The 17,637-nt window shown below is 29.3% G+C and overlaps 1 protein-coding gene across 1 annotated transcript in view; it reads left to right on the top strand.

Annotated features, from left to right (window-relative positions):
- LOC107441686 (SNF related kinase) overlaps positions 1-16,953 on the top strand; it is a gene marked incomplete at its 5' end in the record, with an annotated part of 21,090 nt that extends 4,137 nt beyond the window's left edge. The window contains 3 exon segments of the mRNA XM_016055031.4: positions 2,818-3,027; positions 9,548-9,697; positions 14,655-16,953. Coding sequence (XP_015910517.1) covers positions 2,818-3,027; positions 9,548-9,697; positions 14,655-16,089 — 1,795 coding nt within the window. The 3' untranslated portion in view covers positions 16,090-16,953.
- Between the last annotated feature and the right edge of the window lie 684 nt (positions 16,954-17,637).

The following is a 17,637-nucleotide window of genomic DNA, read 5'->3' on the forward strand; positions in this document are numbered from 1 at the left end:
ACTATTTATAAGAAGAAATGACAATGATCAGGAATTACCCCAGTGATCAATAATTACCCCATTTGTAGGGGGCAACATTTGATATAGTTTCCTATAATCAATTATAATGTTTACAGTAGATGTGAAACAATTAAACAAAAGCTTTCACTATTTTTATATCAAAGAAAAAGAAAGTAACTCAAAATATTTATTATTAAGAGAAGGAGGGGGATCTTTGCAGAAATGTGCACATTTTGAAACCCATCTTTGAAATGGAAAATACAGAGAGCAGTTTAAAAGATACTTATTTTGTTAGATTAAACAAAAAACTATTATTAACTAAATGTAGTTATACTTTAGTAAAGAGTACAATCATTCTTGTCCATGTCTCAAATTTTAAAAAAAATTATTTTTTTAAAATAAAACTTAGATGATCATTATTTACCCCAGAAACAGAGTGATCGTGAATTACCCCGGGTCACCCTATTTGTTTTTTTCATAAAAATAAAGGTAAAGATTACAAATGTACAAGAAAATTTTAATGTTTTTTTTTTGTTCTAAAGATGTAATTGTAGATCTGTCTAATCAAACGATACTTGATTCATATCTTAAAAACAAAGTATTGCATTACATATTATTTTGTAGAAGAAAGGTTTTGAAACTTCTAGTGTATTCTCAAATATCTTGCTTATCCAGAATTTTGAAATTTTGAGAAGGTTGATAAAGTTTTTGTCTCCAAAAATAGTTGTAAATTTGGGGACTGTTTCATTGTCAATGGGAGTGCCTTTCCTACACTGCAATTCATTATGCACTGTTACGCTAAGCAAAGTTGTCTGAGTGAAATTTAGATTTTAAAGAAAATGGTGCAAGATAACAAAAAAATAACCACTGTTTTTTTTTTTTTTTNAAAACTTATAGAGCCCTTAACTGAGAGGCAGATGCCCTGCTTTTTTTTTTTTTTTTTTTTTTTTTTTTAAAGTTCAAAAATATACAATAAACCCACATTTTTCATGGTATTTAATATCTTTCATGAACTGAATGAAAGTTCGATCTATAATAATAAAGTGAAGAGTGGAATGTCTGTGATAAATATGAAGAGCGAGAATGGGAAATTTATCTGGTCACCACTCGCCACTAGAGATAAGTCAGGGTTCCCACAGTCCTTAAAAGTTCTTAAAAACAGCTTAGTTTTTATTTTGAAAATTAAGGGCCCTTAAAAGTATTTAATTTTGATTTAAGGGTTTTAAAAGTCCTTAATTTCTAGTATCACTAGTTGGTCAATTATTTAAATATCCACAAGATATCGACAGTTAAAAAGTATGTCTTTTGTCAAGAATGAGATCCTGCATCGAGGGTAGAACATTTTGAATGTGTGTGCGTGTATGTAGGGGTTACAATCAATTGGACGAAAATACACCCTTATTATTTGTTTATTTTTTTCATTAAAATATTATTTCTTTCTGGATAAAAAAAATTTAGCGTGGGCAAAGGGGAGCGTGATACTGCAGTTGGCTCTTGACTCTTTTTTAGACAATACTTAGGTACTTTATCTGCTGAAGACCTGCATTTACCTTCTACATCCATAGGATTCGAGAAATACAATTCTTCTGATAGCACACATGGTAGCTTTAATACTTCATTCAAATGTGAAATTGTTAGAAATGCCAGGGAAGTGTGTTTTTAATAATTAATGGACACTTGATGAAAAATATAAGGAATGGCTAACAGCATCTAGTGATCGTCACAAGGCAAAGTGCAAAAGATGTGGTAAAGAGTTTGATATTGGAAGCATGGAGGAAAGTTAATGCATTTCTTTGTAACTAAGTTATTTAAAATCAGAAGTAATTAAAAAAAAAAAATTGTGAAAAGCCAAAAATATGCTCATAAACAAGATTAATGGACAAATAGTAATAATTCATTTAAGAGAAATGTATATCAGCATACTATTATTGATGCTAATGATGCTTGATTAATTCTGGTAATAGGAACTGATTGATATATTAAAAAAATCAACAATTCAATAATGCCCATACAAATTTTGAATCCACGATTTTTTTTAATATTAATTAATAATGCTAGTAGAAATTGGAAAATTCAATAGTTCCAATTTAGGGATAGTTTACTATACTATTTACGTATATGGTTCCAGCATATAGCTTTATCCATAGGTTTCATTGCTTAAAACTTATTAGAAATTCATTTATTCTGTAGGTGCAATTAGTATATTTGTGCATAATTTACTCAATTTTAATAGCTATCAGTTTTAATTTAGATACTATTGAAAGAAATTTTTTATGGACCCTCGAAAAGGAAAATTACCAAAGAAAATAACTTGATTGTGGTAAATTTCGACTATCAGGAGTTAACTTCAAGCAAAATAATATACTGAATATACAAATGATACAAGCATGCTAAATGATACTGAATAAAGTGATTCTTTATTTTGATGGATGAACTACAAAGAACATGTTTTGCTTAATCTAATAATGTAAAGTCATCAGCAAGGACAAAAAATATTTAAAAAAAAAAAAAAGAATTATTACAGCTTTATTAATTTCTGCAATTATGTGTGTATGATTTTGTAGTGTTGTTGAGTACTGTTTTATTGTTTACTTTTTTTTCCACCTTGTTTGAAGGATGGGTATTCATTTAATTTTATGATATTTTAAGGGATTTCTATAAAAAGTGTTCATATTTTTTGGAGAAACATTTTTAAAATAGGCATTTATAGAGCACATTTAGTTTTTAACACACACTGGAAATTATGGTTTTTAATAATTAAATTAAATTACATAATTTTTCTTTAACCTGTCTTCACTTGATTATTATTTGTTTTAGGCTCATTGGAGAGATGTTGATTAGAGACCCGGATAAAAGATCATCTTTGGAGCAAATAGCTAATGATCCTTGGTTGAATAGCGGAGATGCAATCCAGCCTGCTGATCACTTGCCTTTGATTTCAAGAGAACATCTCTCAGACGAAGATCATGCTCATATTGTACAGAAAATGGTTAATGGAAACATTGCTTCAAAAGAAGAAATAATTGAGTATGTTTTTTTCCCTCTCCTTTCTTTTTATGAAACTTAGCTCTTTTATTGTGCCGGACGAGATGACTCACCTTCCAGGAATACTCGCAGTGCTCTACTGTTGTATTAGTGAATATAGTTATTGACTGCTATTGCTTATTATTTTTTAAAGTAAAGTCATTCTGAAGAGTTTTATTTCAATTTTAGTGCTGCAAGGGAACTCTAAGCGCAGAGGGTACTTGCCGTGCGTCATTGCTGCGATGAAAGTGTTAAATTAGTTTTACATTAGTTTAATCAAAAAGATATACATGACGCTAAAAATTTCATTTGCTCAAAAAAATTGTGAATATAGTAAAAATCTACAAGTTTTAAGTGCTCAAAAATAGGTATCCATCACTTACTACAAATCTTGAAAATGGGCACTCATTTTTGAGCAAGCGAAGCTGTTTGACTTTTACTACCTTAATAATTTTTTCAAGCTAATGAAGTTTATATTCTGTATAAGCATGCTTGTTTTTATATTTCTGTCTTTTTTTTGTTCAACAGGTCAGCATACTACAAAAAAAAAATGTTCAGGTATAGATAAGTAATGAAACTGAAGTTAAGGTTTGCAATCTTGTAAGATGTTAATGTGTTAGTGTACTGTCCCAATTTAGCGTTAGTACCAAAATTTGGGAGTTTAACCTTAGATGACTAAACTATTTTGTCATTCTGTCATCCTAGTTTTGAAATCTATTTTTAAGAATCTAGAAAATATTTAAAAGTTATTAAAAATGTTTAAGTGCAAGGTGTTTAATAATTGTAAGGGTTTTATCTTCAACATACATTTGTTACTTTTATATTTTTTGTGTCATTATTTTTAACCCTTTAACAGACTGTATACCACATAATATTCTTTTTAACATTCTTTCCAAAAGTCACACAAGAAATAGTTTTGATTAAATAATTTTAGAACTGTAATTTTATGGATTCATAATGTGTACAGTACAGGGATATGAATAGACTAGTTTATCAGGTCATTTTCAATAAATGGGTTGACTTTTATTAATACACATAGTTGCCAACCCTACTAAATTTTTCTAGTTTCTCCTGGTTTAAATAAAATTTTCCTGGTTTTTGTGCATCTTAAAAAATTCAGTGAAAATGAAGTTTCCTGAAGAAAAAAACCCCCACCAAAATACAATTTTTATATTGATTATTGCTTGCTTACTTAAATAAGTATTACTAATACATAAAATTAGTAATACTTATTTAAAGCAAGCCTCATTTATTGAAATCAGTTAAAAGCTTTTTTTGTTCTAAAATGTTCAGTTTATTATCAGGACAGTTTATTTTTAATTAATGAAAAAATCTTGTAACAATCTTTGATGAATTAAATGCCTATTAATATTCAAAATTATGATTAAACATAATACGTAACAATTCAAGTATGTTTAATGTCAATCATAACTGGAAAAAATTGCAGTCTTTATATTTTGATGACTATAAAAATCACTAAAATACCCTATGTGTAAGTGTGTTTAGTACATTCAAATTAATATTATTTCGTAAAATCTACAGAATTTTTTCCTATCCATGTTGACGCATTTGAATACAGTTTTCAACTGTCTCTTTATGGCTTCATTCGCATAAATCTTTGACCTTTAGGGGGAAAAAAAGTATTAAGACATTAAACTGCCTGATTGCATGGTCTGATTGCCAAGAGAGTAAATTACGTAACAGTATAGGGTTATGTAAAAGATAGTTTATCAGGTCATTTTGAATAAGTGGATTGGGTTAACTTCCATTAATACAGTTCTCAATTTTCTCCTTCAATTCATGGGTGATTATGGCTTTGTTGACGTAAATCTTAGACTCATGAAACAGAAAAAAAAAGCCTGAAGACTTTAAATTGTGTGATTGGCTTGTTTTGTTCACCAAAATGGTAAATTACACAACCAGGGAATTTCTAACAATACTCAACCAGAAAAAATTTGAAAACACCTTCTGTAGTGCTGCATTTTTAATCACCAAAATTTTCATATTTTATTTTTTTTATTTGCAGCATTTAATTGCGCAAATCACGTGAAATTTAAATCTTGCGTGAAATTTGCAACCCTTTTTACATCAAGATTCTTAAAAATAATGCAAGATCTTTAATTTCTTGCTGAAAATTTGTGCATATTTTTTCAAGTAGCTTGTCATTTTGATCTGATATACATATGAAATAATCTGACACGAAAGATATAAAATTGTAGAAGAACATTTTATTTGGAAGTTGTGGAGGCATTCTTAATTTGGTTACCTCTTAATGTAGAATAAAGCTTCAAAAGCACTACATGGTTAATTGTTTTGGTTATGTTAGTTTTACTTCATTAATGGCATGGTTTTGGTTAATTTTTTTATTCAACTGTTATGGTATTAAATTATTATCAAAAACTGATCTAAAATTGTCTCTCTCTTTTTTTAGTAACAGTATATGCCTAAATTTTCTATTTCAAATAGTATAAGTTTTTCTCTCTCCTTAGAAGTGTGGTATAATTCATTAAGCATTAAGAGTTGATTAGTTAGATTTGTGCACTTCTGTTTTATTTTATATTGTATATGTTAAAATGAGTAACACTTATAAATATTCTGCAGTTTGAAGAGTATTTTTGAGTTTGGTATTGCATGCATATGAAGTTTATCTTATCTTATCATAATGTTTTAATTTTCTATTACATATGTAATTTAATGTAACTTCTAACAATGGTTGCTTCATTGTCTCTAAATGTAAGTTGTTGGTGAAATCAAATTATTCAGGTGTATTGATATTGATTAATTTACCAATTATGGTGTTGTGAGAAAGGAATTTTATTTAAACAGATGTTTGGCTGATGCATAAACAATCAAAAATATAAAACAAAAAATATTTTATTAAAACCTCTCTTTGCTACTCATAGAAGAATTGTAGCACTAACCTTTAAAAGCAGCACTGATTTCTGCATACGATTTCTTATTTTATAAATGTCATTCGTCAATATTGTAAACTTGTCTTTTAATTATAATGTTCAGTTTTATTATTTCAAAACATTGAAAGGTGATGGGGCATAAATTAATCACATGTGCACATTACTTTAATCATTAGCGTTGACAATCAATATCAATGCATTGTTTTCAATAAAACCATCTTTAAAATCTTGCAGCAAAAAGTGTTGTAAGTCTGTCAGAATGAAAATTGTACTCTGATTGGGTTAGATTGACGTCTACTTTTCATGTCTTTTCAACTTGAACTGTAAACCTGTGAAAAAAAGGCGATCATTGTTAGTCCAAATTATGTACAAAATTAGCTGCCTTTTGTGTGTCCAACCTTTTTAGGTTAGCCAATTTTCATTAAATTTCAATTTAACAGCATTTATCTATACTGAAACTATTTAATCTTACATATCATCTAAGTAATTTTTTTTTTATTTCATACAAAGAGCTGTTAATTAGTTTACCTCAGTTTTAAAACCTTCATTACCAAATTAATAAATTTTTTTATTAATCGAAGAGTCAAATTAAAATATATATATTTTATTTTAATTTAATTAAATATATATATATAAGATGAATCAAAGAATTATGAAAGAAATTGTTTTTTAAGATGTATTATAAAATGAAATAAATATCCAGTGTTTCTATTTAGATTCAAAACCATGATATTAATTTAAAACGTCCAGATGTAAATCTATTTAAAAAAAACTGTATGCAAGTATATTTACCCACACTAACTTTATAAAGTAAACTAAGAATTGTTTTTAATTAGATCAACTACTATTTAGCTAACTAAACAAATTTTGAAACCAATTAATTATTTAACTAAGTAAACTAATTATTTTAGTTTGATAAGAGCATAAATATAGCAGAAATCTTTTAGGTCACAACCCGGAATCTTGAAATTTCCATTTTATATACTTAGAAAAAAAAAGATATCTGCTTCTTAATTATAAGAATGGTTTTGATATTAATCGTATGGGAATGTCTTTCTTGTGTTTTCTATTGAAGATTCTTAGGGGAGGACCTTAGTAGGTATGCTTTCAAATGTATGCTGCGAATTAGTATAAAGAATATGCAAATGTTAAGATTATATAACATTTTGGGAAATCTTATTCTATTATTTTACAGCTTTATAAGTACCTTTCTTGAAAAATAGCGTACTTTTAGGATGCTGATAAGGACTATTAAGAGGTGTTTTGGACTAAATATTTTAATACTATAATTATATGTTTGCCAATGATGTATTTTACCCTGATTACATATCCTAATGAAAGCAAAGGCAGCTAGCAAAAATAGAGGATAAATTCAAGAAATTTATAGAAATGTTATTTTTCCCCCCTTTTGTAATTGAGAAATACTGGTGTAAAAACTGGCAAATAATTTTGAAACACTGTGTTTAAATTATTAAAGATATCAAAACACAGAAAAATAAATAATTTATTTACAATAAATTACTTTTTCAGATTAAGCATAGATCTTAGAATTGTCAATAAGTTTTAATAGCTTGTGGTTCCTCTTTACTCATATTACTTTATAAAATATAAGGGGTTGAAATTTAAAGAAGGCAAAGATATGCTTTTCTTGCTTTCTTGTATTGATATTAGATTGATATATAATTATGTTGTCTTCATTTAAACCTTTTTCCTATAATATTGTTCACCTAAACAACCTAAAAATATATTTCCTTAAAAGATATTTGTCGTAATGGCAGAAGATTTTTAGTTTCTTACTTGTTGGGAAATTGTCGCAATAACTAACTTCTATAGTTATATGTAGTCCTTCTTAGATTGAGTTTGACTGTTTAATAGACGCGATATTATGTTTGAGCTTGGCATGGTATCCATATTTTGGCATTAAATCCGGCCTTAATGAGTCAAAATGCTTTTAGTATGATTAATAGTAAGAAACAATTCTATATTATTAAATGGTGTGCAATTGGGACTGTAACTTATGTATATGTTTTCTTCTTTGCTATGATCAATAAAAACAATAACATGTAGCAAATGTGCAATGGTTGGAAAAACTACATTACTTAACTTACACCTATGTTCAAAATGGTTTTGAATTAGAAATTGGCTTACGTTAAATATTAGGGAATAGTTTCGAAATATTTATTCATGCTTAAATGAGCCAGTTTATTACTCCAAAACATGTTTTTTTTTTTCTTTCTTTTTTTTTAAAATTTGTTCATTTAACCTTCCACTTTTTATGACTTTCTTGATAGACAATATTTTATTTAAGAAATGCCAAATTATCAAATATTAGCAATTTTTTAATGCTCTTTTATTCTTCTAAGAAATTAAGTACATTGAAAATATGTTCTCTTCCTTTTAAATAACTCCTTTCTCAACTACAGCTATAGGGTCCTTTTCGTTGTATTCATTGATGGACCCGCGAAGATTTGTACCCATCAAGTTAGATAAATTAGTCGCATGAAAACAGCATTTAATTTCTAAACTAACTTTAAAAGTAAACGGAATCACTACAAGCTACTTTTTTTTTGTATCATTGCACTATACTACTTTTTTTGAAAAAGTAGCACATTACACTAAAAATTACAAAACAAATGTAACGACTGCAGTAGTTTTATTACTTGTAGTGGGCTACTTCCTACCACTGCAAATAATGTACTTGAGATTCAAACCCAGGTTCTCATTAGATGCTCAAGTCAAGTGGGGTTTTATAATCTGTTACCATAATACGCAAAAAATAGTATATTTATTCTTGAATTTTCTAAATAAAGGTTCATGTGTAATGATGTAATATAATCCTTTTAACTCTGCATTTCCTCTGTCATTTAAAACTCAAATCAACAAGATTTCTTCAATAGCAAACTGATTGATTATCTCATTCTGAAAGTTTTTTTGTTCAGTTTTATGTTATAGGGGTGATTGTGCTCCGGAAAAATTTCGGATTTTTCGCTAACTGCGATCCGAAAGTTTCCGGAAATCCAAAGTCCAGAAGTTTCAAGACATCATCGATCACATTTATGTATGAAAATTCTTGTATATTTTATTAAAAAAATTAGAACTAGAATTTATACTTGGCATCTCTTTCATTTGTAAATATTTTTTCTGGTAGAATAATAAATGTGATTAGAGATAAAAGTAAACTTACACATAATTATTCATTTAAATTATGCTGCATATAATTCATGTTGAATATCATGTATTGAAAATTTCAATGATTTAAATTTATAAAGATAGTAATTTTTTGAATGATTTTACTCAAGAAATTTTCAGGATTTTTGAGTTGGGCCCACAATTACCCCTGATGTTAAAAATGTGGAATGTAATTCAATTTGAAATTGAAGTGGTGTTACTAAGATTGTAACACTGTTTCAAAGTGAATTGCAGGATTTTCATTTTTTCCATGTTGTATAACAAATTTAATATTACTTAATATGGAAAAACTATGTTATGTAGAAAAAATTTTTTGCAAATTTATTAGTTCAAATGTTTCACAGTTTTGTATTCAAAACATTACGAACTGTTATTATTTTTGTAGTTTTACCATGTGTCTTAACTTGTTTTATACACTCTAGAGCTCTTGATAAGAATGAGTATAATCACATCACAGCAACATATTTTCTTCTGGCTGAAAGAAAGCTGCGAGCCCAACGTCAAGAAAGAGCCCAAATGATTAACAGCCGAATTTCTAGGACAGATTTATCACCAGTTGCACTCACACCCAGGTAATGTTTGATTTTCCTTAAGAGAGCTGTCTATACTATATTATTAATATATTTTGATGTTACCTATATTAGCTGGTATAGTTTTATAGTAAAATTGAACTTTCAAAAATACTTTAAAAAAACAATTTTTTAAAGTAATTTTTAGTATTTATTTTTGTACATAATTCACTTTGGAGATTGTTTGTGATAGGGTTAAGATTTTTCAGATTTTTTTTTCATTTTGACTTTCAAAATTTTTTTATTTTCAAAAGAACTGATTTTTCGATCAAATTTTCTTATGTTTGAAGGTTCAACTGTTTAAAATGAAAAGTTTTTATTTGTACCTATTTTAAAAGGTAAGCAAAATATATGCACTGTTATTCGTAATAAGTATTGATTTTTCATTCGGAATTAAAACTGCCCAAATTTACTAAAGCTGAAATGCCTGCATTATTGGAAGTTAATTCAAAAGTGTATTTAGTGTGTGAGGCCTCCTTTTTGTTACTAGAAAGTCTAGAATGGAGGCAAAATGACCAGACAACTATTTTTATAAAATCTAGATATTGAATTTTTGGTATACTAAATTTGCTACGAATTTGAAATTTAATTGCCATAACATTTCGTTAGAAATATTGGAATTATTAAAAAACAAAAATAAAACATGTGTAATTAGCAAAAAAAAAGAAGAAAAAAAACCAACAAAAAATCGAAATGTAATTGAATGCATTAAGAAGTGATGAAGGGAATTCAAAGTTATTGTCTCATAAAAATATCTCAGGCTGAAAAATTACCTTGATTTTTACAAGGAATTGGTACAAATGGAAATTTTTTCTTATAAGTACTTTAAACAGGCTACAAAAGAATCATTGATTAGTTTTCATTTTTTGAACAGGGTTTTATTTAAATTTTTAGATCAAATTTAAATGTCCTTTATTATCAAATTTTTTGATAAAAAATATTTTTTAAATTTTTTTTAAAAAATCTATACATTAGTGTTTCATACTGTGTATACTAACCAACTTTTCAACATATAATTTGTAAAAGGAATTTACCTACTTTTATTTCGCTTACAAATTAGCATTAATGTGGTTAATTTTATGCTTTATTCATCTCCTTTTTATACTTAGTATATAATTTCATTATTAATTGTTATCCTATAAAATTTAATCAACTTTGTTTTGTTACTCCTAAATAACTTGTATAGAATTTCGCTTTTTATGCATCTAATCCCTTCTATGAAAGACAGATCAGGATATCAGAATTTTGTCCAATTTCGAACTTACAGAAAGAGACATCATTTTCGCAACAAACTTCTATCATTAACAAAGTTATAATCTCCTCACACTTTAGATGCGAAAGATCGAAAATATTAAATGGAAATGTTCAGTTTTGGTGTTTTACCATTTATTGTTAAACTGAAAGAGATGTTTTTTTGTAAACATTTTTGATTTTATTGTCCTTCATTCTGTTCTTCGTTCACAAATGTTTGCATAGCTTTTACAACACCCAAAACGTACAAAATTCTTATATTTTTCATTAAAAAAATCTTTTTTCTAATGAGAATGAGTTTAAAAATAATAATAATTCCTCATTATAATTTGTGCGTTCTTTTAAATGGTTTTAAAATGAGTGAAAATTCCAGAATTTTGAAAATTTTGTGTGTCGTAATAATATCTTATTAAATAATTACACAATGGTATCATTACTAAAAAGCGATTAATTACAACCAAAAAACAACCTGGAAAACGATCAGAACACCGCATGGGATTTACAAAAATAATTGATGCGCATAACCCATTTTTTCCCCCTTCAGAGCTTGTAATCAGGTTCGAAAGACATATGGGCGAGATTTTTCATTCAAATAGCAAACAGGGAGGCCCACCCTGCACTGTATATCAAATGTGTTAAATTATGCATGTATTGCAATGGATGGGAACCTTGATTTTTATTAATAATAAAGACTTTTAAAGTAAAAGGCATAATTTTTGATTTTTTAAATTGTTGTTGGTCTTACTATATCTAAAAAGATTCCCCTTAGAGAGAAAATAAGGTTTGTCAATTTTCAGTAGAAAATATAAAGGTAGATCAAGCTACTCAAATTTTAAAGTTTGCAATGTAAGTAATTAGTGATAACTTGCAAATCCAAACAAAGCAATTTTAATATCCTCTTACTTAATGCTGTTAAGTGAAAGAAATTATAAATGGTTAATTTGATTAAAAAGTTAGTAAATAATAATTTATTGAAAATCTAATTACTTTCTCCCATTGATGGATCTGGGGCTGGGTCAATAGAGTATGCTCCTCTTTATTCCTTAACTACTTGCATTAGGAGTATAAGTTTGAGACTGATCTTTTCTTTTAATCATGTGAACTGTTGAATAAGAGCAATGTTATGTTCAGCATAATCATTTATAACTTCCATACATTTTACAGTTTTGGGGGCTTGATAGAAATCTCTATCTTTCCATATAATTAGATCAACATCAAGGAATTCACATGGATGTTCCATCTGTTTAAACAACACAATTGATTCCACTGTCACAAAATCTTCAATTTTTTTTCTCTGAAAGCTTAAAGTATACCATAGTTTGGAAGATTATTTTGACTTTTTTACTTATTTCATAGCCTTTATCATAAACTGTTTTATAAGAACATGCACGTACATTACTGTCCGATAAAGCTAATGCTATAAGATCTTTATATCAAAGATGCTTTGCTAGTTTTTAAGACGCAGCTTTGGAAATGCTGGTATTTATAACAGAATTATCCAGAAGTATTTTGAGCAACCGAAAGTCATGAGGTGCATCAGATGCTATCAGAGCAGTTAACCAGTTATTAACGTATACTCGAACTACAAATATGCATAAATCATTCTCAATTGATTTATGCACCATATACACAATCAGTTTGATCCCTAACTTACATCGAAAGTTGACCATAATATGATGGGGACATGCAAAGTACAAAACTTCTTTTTCAAATAGAGCAGAGGCGTCATTATATTGACCAGTGTTTGAGCTTGTTCCAATCATTTCATAAATAGCAGATGGTAATGTAGTAACAGTAGTGTAGCACTGTAGTTTGGATACTTTGCTTCCAGAAACTAAAATAGGTAACTGATAAGCTTTTTTATTCCTAGTTAGTTTAGGTAAAAGTTTATCATCCCAGTGCCCAGTTAAAAGAACATGCCATTTAAATTTCTTTTTAAGTATGTGAGATAATTAGACTTTGTACTCAATCTTCAATGTGCTGACCCAGGCCTTTTGTAATTTCTGCAATGACAAATACTGCTTTGCTATCTGATATTTTAGTATGGTCTAGTGCAGAGACAACTGTGGTGACAAGATATTAAATTGTCCTCTCTTAGACTAAGTTGTTGAAAATGAAATGTCTGTTTCATTAGTGATCAGTGTTACAGCTTTTATCTGTATCATCATCAGATGATGTTAATGCAACAGTTACTTCACTTTTTTCTCTCCCAAACTTTCCTTCAGCAATCTTTTCTTGCAACATCTTATCTCTGATTTTTGTTTTATTTTAGAAAGAACTTTGCCAATAATACCTATCATTGAGCCTCTTCTGCCTTTCTCTTGTTGTGCAAGCAAAAATTCTGTCTTCAGATACTTTTATTATTTTGAATGCATTGGCATTTGACTGTCAGAGAGGTAGTCTATTTTTAAAATAAAGTATTCTTGCTGGTTCTTTTGTGTAACTCATTCTAATCTTCTTTAAAAGTCTTTCTCTGGCTTCTTGCCAAAATATTGTAGACTCACAAATAATTGCATTTATATAATGGTGAAGAAAAAGGCCTAGAGCTCTTTGCAAAGATGGCAATTTGGAGTCATTTAAGTCTGTCACAGAAGAACCCAAGAGGTGCACATTGTCCATAGATTTTGTTTATCTTTTTAAGAATTTAATTTCTTATAGAAACTGATTTAACTTTTTTAATTTCTTATGAAACCGCAAATTTTTCACTTTCAGAAATAAGAACCACTTGCGTCACCTAGCACAGCAGTAAACATAATAAGTTGTAACAGTTTTAGGGATGGGACCTCTGTTACTTGAAGGATGACAATGTTTGTTGTGAGGTCCGTCACTGGCTGTTGGACATTGACTGAACGTACTGTCTTCCCCAGAACTCTATTCTGAGTTGACTCTCGTGGATCGTCCAATTAAAGGGTGTAACAACTGTTCAAATATTATTTGTTCTCTATGCCGAATGGAAGAAAATTCCACTAGCTGTCTCACAAAAACTTATTAAAAGCATGCTTTCCAGGGTTAGTGTATCTTGTAGAGGCTCACAAATATTGAATATAAATACATTTTTTATTTCCTTTCCTCACTGGAGTCGTAACACTTATTAGTAGAGCTTGACGATTGTATTTTTTTAATACAGGGATTCAACTCTAGCTTTAAGTTTTCAAATAGGATCTAGGTTCAGAACAGTACTGTTTATTTGGTTAATTCAGTTGTCCCCATACCACTTTATAGAGGACTTAGCAATATGACAGTTTTCATTGTTTTCCTAGAAGCAACATTGATCTAACTGTAGTCAAAATCAGTAGGCTAGGTGATTGCAATAAATTTAGATCAATGGTCCCTTCCTAATAGAACATCCAAAACTATAATTTCATCTTCACTGATAGGTATTAGTTAATGTCCATGCTTTAATTTTTAAGTTATTGTTAAAAATACACTAATTTACTTTGTAAAAAGCATTCTTAGTGTAAAACATTTCTCTCTGGAAATCTCTGAAAATGGTCACATCTTAATTCTATAAATGCAAGTTATGCAAAAATTTACTACATAGAAAGTGGTACTTGATTTTAAAAAAAAAAATGTGAAGTCTTTCTGTATTTTTTAATTTTAGAAATGAAACCTCTGAATGTTTTAACAATGTTCATCAATGCTTGTTTTGAATTCATTCTAACTACTAAAGAAATATGGATACTAATTTATGATTTGATTCACATTTCAGTGTATCATCCGCTGTACCCTCTCCTGCTCAAGAAAAACCGGTTACTTCAGTCGAAGGATTATTGTCTCCTTGTTTCCCGTCCAAATCACTGCAAATGCCCGATTTTACCCCACGCTTGGGGTTGAACGATGCTGTTCCACGTTTTTCTGCCGAAACTTTTGCCAGTACTATTCCTTTTCAAAGAAAGTGTAGCATTGTTCGAGAAGAGGAAGATGCATGTAGCACTGCCAGCGGAGCCTCATCTCCTGCCAAATCACCATCAAATGAGAATAAAAACCTTCGGGAGCAACTAGCAAAGTTAGAAGAGGATAATGACGAAACATCAAGCCAGTGTTCCAGTGCGTCTGAGAAAAAGTCATCCCCAAGACCATCTTTTTCTTTGCCAGTACCCAATATTTCTACTTTTTCACCTGTAATTGAGAGTTCCAAACCAGTGGTAGAATCAGTTCTTAAAAGTACTGGTCCAAATCGAAGGTTGCATTCTGTCCAGAGTTCACCCCAGCTACCTTTAAATGAAGTCAATGAAGAAAAGGATTGTGCAGAAAGAGCAGTTTCTTTACGACTGGCAGCTATAAAAAAGAAATATGTTGGCAAATTGCAAGGGCGTAGTACAGTCACATCTCACGTACGAATGAGAATGTTTGAATTTCAGCATAGGAAAGAGAAGCTAGATGGCACGTCAAACCAGGAAGAGTCCCCAGAAAAGCGACATGCTCTTTCTTGTGAGAAAGAGTTTAAAAATGATTGCATGAGTAAGGAAAAGAATTGCTGTTCACAAAGTAATTCTGCTAAAGAGTCTTCTAAAGAACTTGAAGATCCTGGACGTTGGAAAGCCTCGACTTGTAGGAAACAGAAAAAAGCATCATTCACTCACTCCGTTTATTCAACAGAAAGTACCGACAGTTTAGATTTTCTTTCGGAAGGTCAGCCGCGCTTGACCAACTCAATGAGTTGTGGGGATCTGTCAGCAGATACTGGTCATTTTTCTTCTCAGGAAAAATGTTCTGTGGTTAGATCTGATAGTATTTCACTTACGGAAATTCCGCAAGCTTCCTCCTGTGAACTTGTGGAAGAGAAATCTCATCCTAAACTTTTCCCTGATAGTACATTCAATAGGTACACATCATCCATTGGTAATAGTGTTAGTTTAAACAGTGGGTTGAGTTCTTTGCAAAGGCATAAGTTAAATCTTAAAAGCGACCACCATAGCTCACATCCAGACAAAATCTCTGATAAAAATGGGCGAACTTCTACTCTAGGACGGTTAGTTTACTCAGGTAGCCGGTCTGCCAACAAGCAAAGGCTCGACATCAACCAGAATGGTTGGAAAAAGAATGAGCGCAAGAAAGATCTTTCTGGTAGTCGCAAAAGCAGAGGGAGTCAACAGGCCGTTGTTGATATGAAATTAGCCTCAAAATGTTGTACTCTATGTTAACAAATATTTATATTGTTATGTTGATGATCTGTACAATGAACATTTTTAATGTTGGCTCTCTGTGTGGTAGAGTCTTCCGTGAGAGTGTTGTAAAATTAACCCTGTACATATGATCCTTCTTCCTGTAAAATATGTTGAAAAAGAGCTCAAAATGCTTCGTTATTTATTGTTTTTATAGTCATCTGTAGTGTGGTTTTTAATGAATTGTAGAATTTCATTCTTTTTAACTGTGACTATTGCTTTTACTTCTGTTATATCGACCATATTTCTTACACTTGTCAAATGGAGGCCAGGTGTCATTTTATGTGAAAAATAAAAATAAAAATTTTGTCGTATGAGTGGGTTGATTTTTACTTTTTTTAAAAATTGAAATTGCCTGTGGTGGGAAAAGTTGTGTATTGACATGAAATGTTAGTAAAAAAAATTGAATTGCAATCAAAATATATTTGTCATTCACATATATGATACAAATATTTTTGCTCAGTACTAAGTCTATTAAAGGCAGATCAACAGCAATTTTTCTGAACTTCACAATCGATAGTTGCTCATGTGTATCAATAAGTTTCCCTATAAAACCACAATATGTAAAAGGACTTGTGTTTTCACCTAGATAAGGGTGGTAAATATGACTTAATATTATTTTTGTTCACAAACAAAGACAAAGCACAACTTTGAAATTCTTACTTCTGCAGTTGATTAGAAGTTTTGATTCATAATAAAAAATGATATATTTTATAAAATGCACCATTTAGAGAAATTAAATCCAGCCCTGTTGAGGTCTTAAATATCGTATAATATCAAAATATTTTTTTCGTGAATAAGGAATCTTACTAGGCAACTATTTTCTCTAGTTGATTACAAAAATTTAAATGTGAAAAATAAAAATATTTTTTAAGAAAATATTATTCTATATTTTATTATAAAATATAAAAATATTTTATAATAAAATATTAATTAATTTAAAGATGCTGACAGAGGGGGCAAATTTGATTTAGAAATAGAACAATTTTTTTAACAAACATTTGATGCCAATACACAATTTTTTCCACCACTGGAAATGTTGATTTTTGAAAAAAAAGTAAAAATAGACTCATCCTAGTATCTAATTTTAAGAAGTGCATTCTACCATAAAGAGATTAATCTCACTAGCTTTACACTATAAAACGTTTTTACATGTATTTCTGTTCAGTCTTCTATTTTGAAAAAATCTAGATTTGTCAGCAAAAGTTTTATTTGTAGTATTATATAAATGAGAAACAATCTTTGTATGAAAAACAATCTTTGAAAATTTTCAGTGTGTTAAGTTTCAAAGTGCATTTAGTAAAAATAGTCAAATGAGTAACCTTAGCTTCACTTTTATCTATAACTTAAAATGCCAAGATGCATGTAGTTTATATAAATATTGGAAGCTTATAGTTTTCTCTGTGATTCTAGTGTCAGAAATTAATATATTTTAAATTTTGCGTATTGCAGTTGAGGAACACATTAAATAATAATTTTTGAGTGTTTTTGGAATAAAAATTGGTTTTAAGTGCATTTTGCAACAAT

The sequence above is a fragment of the Parasteatoda tepidariorum genome, chromosome 7 (assembly GCF_043381705.1).
Source record: "Parasteatoda tepidariorum isolate YZ-2023 chromosome 7, CAS_Ptep_4.0, whole genome shotgun sequence".
Lineage (NCBI taxonomy): Eukaryota > Metazoa > Arthropoda > Arachnida > Araneae > Theridiidae > Parasteatoda > Parasteatoda tepidariorum.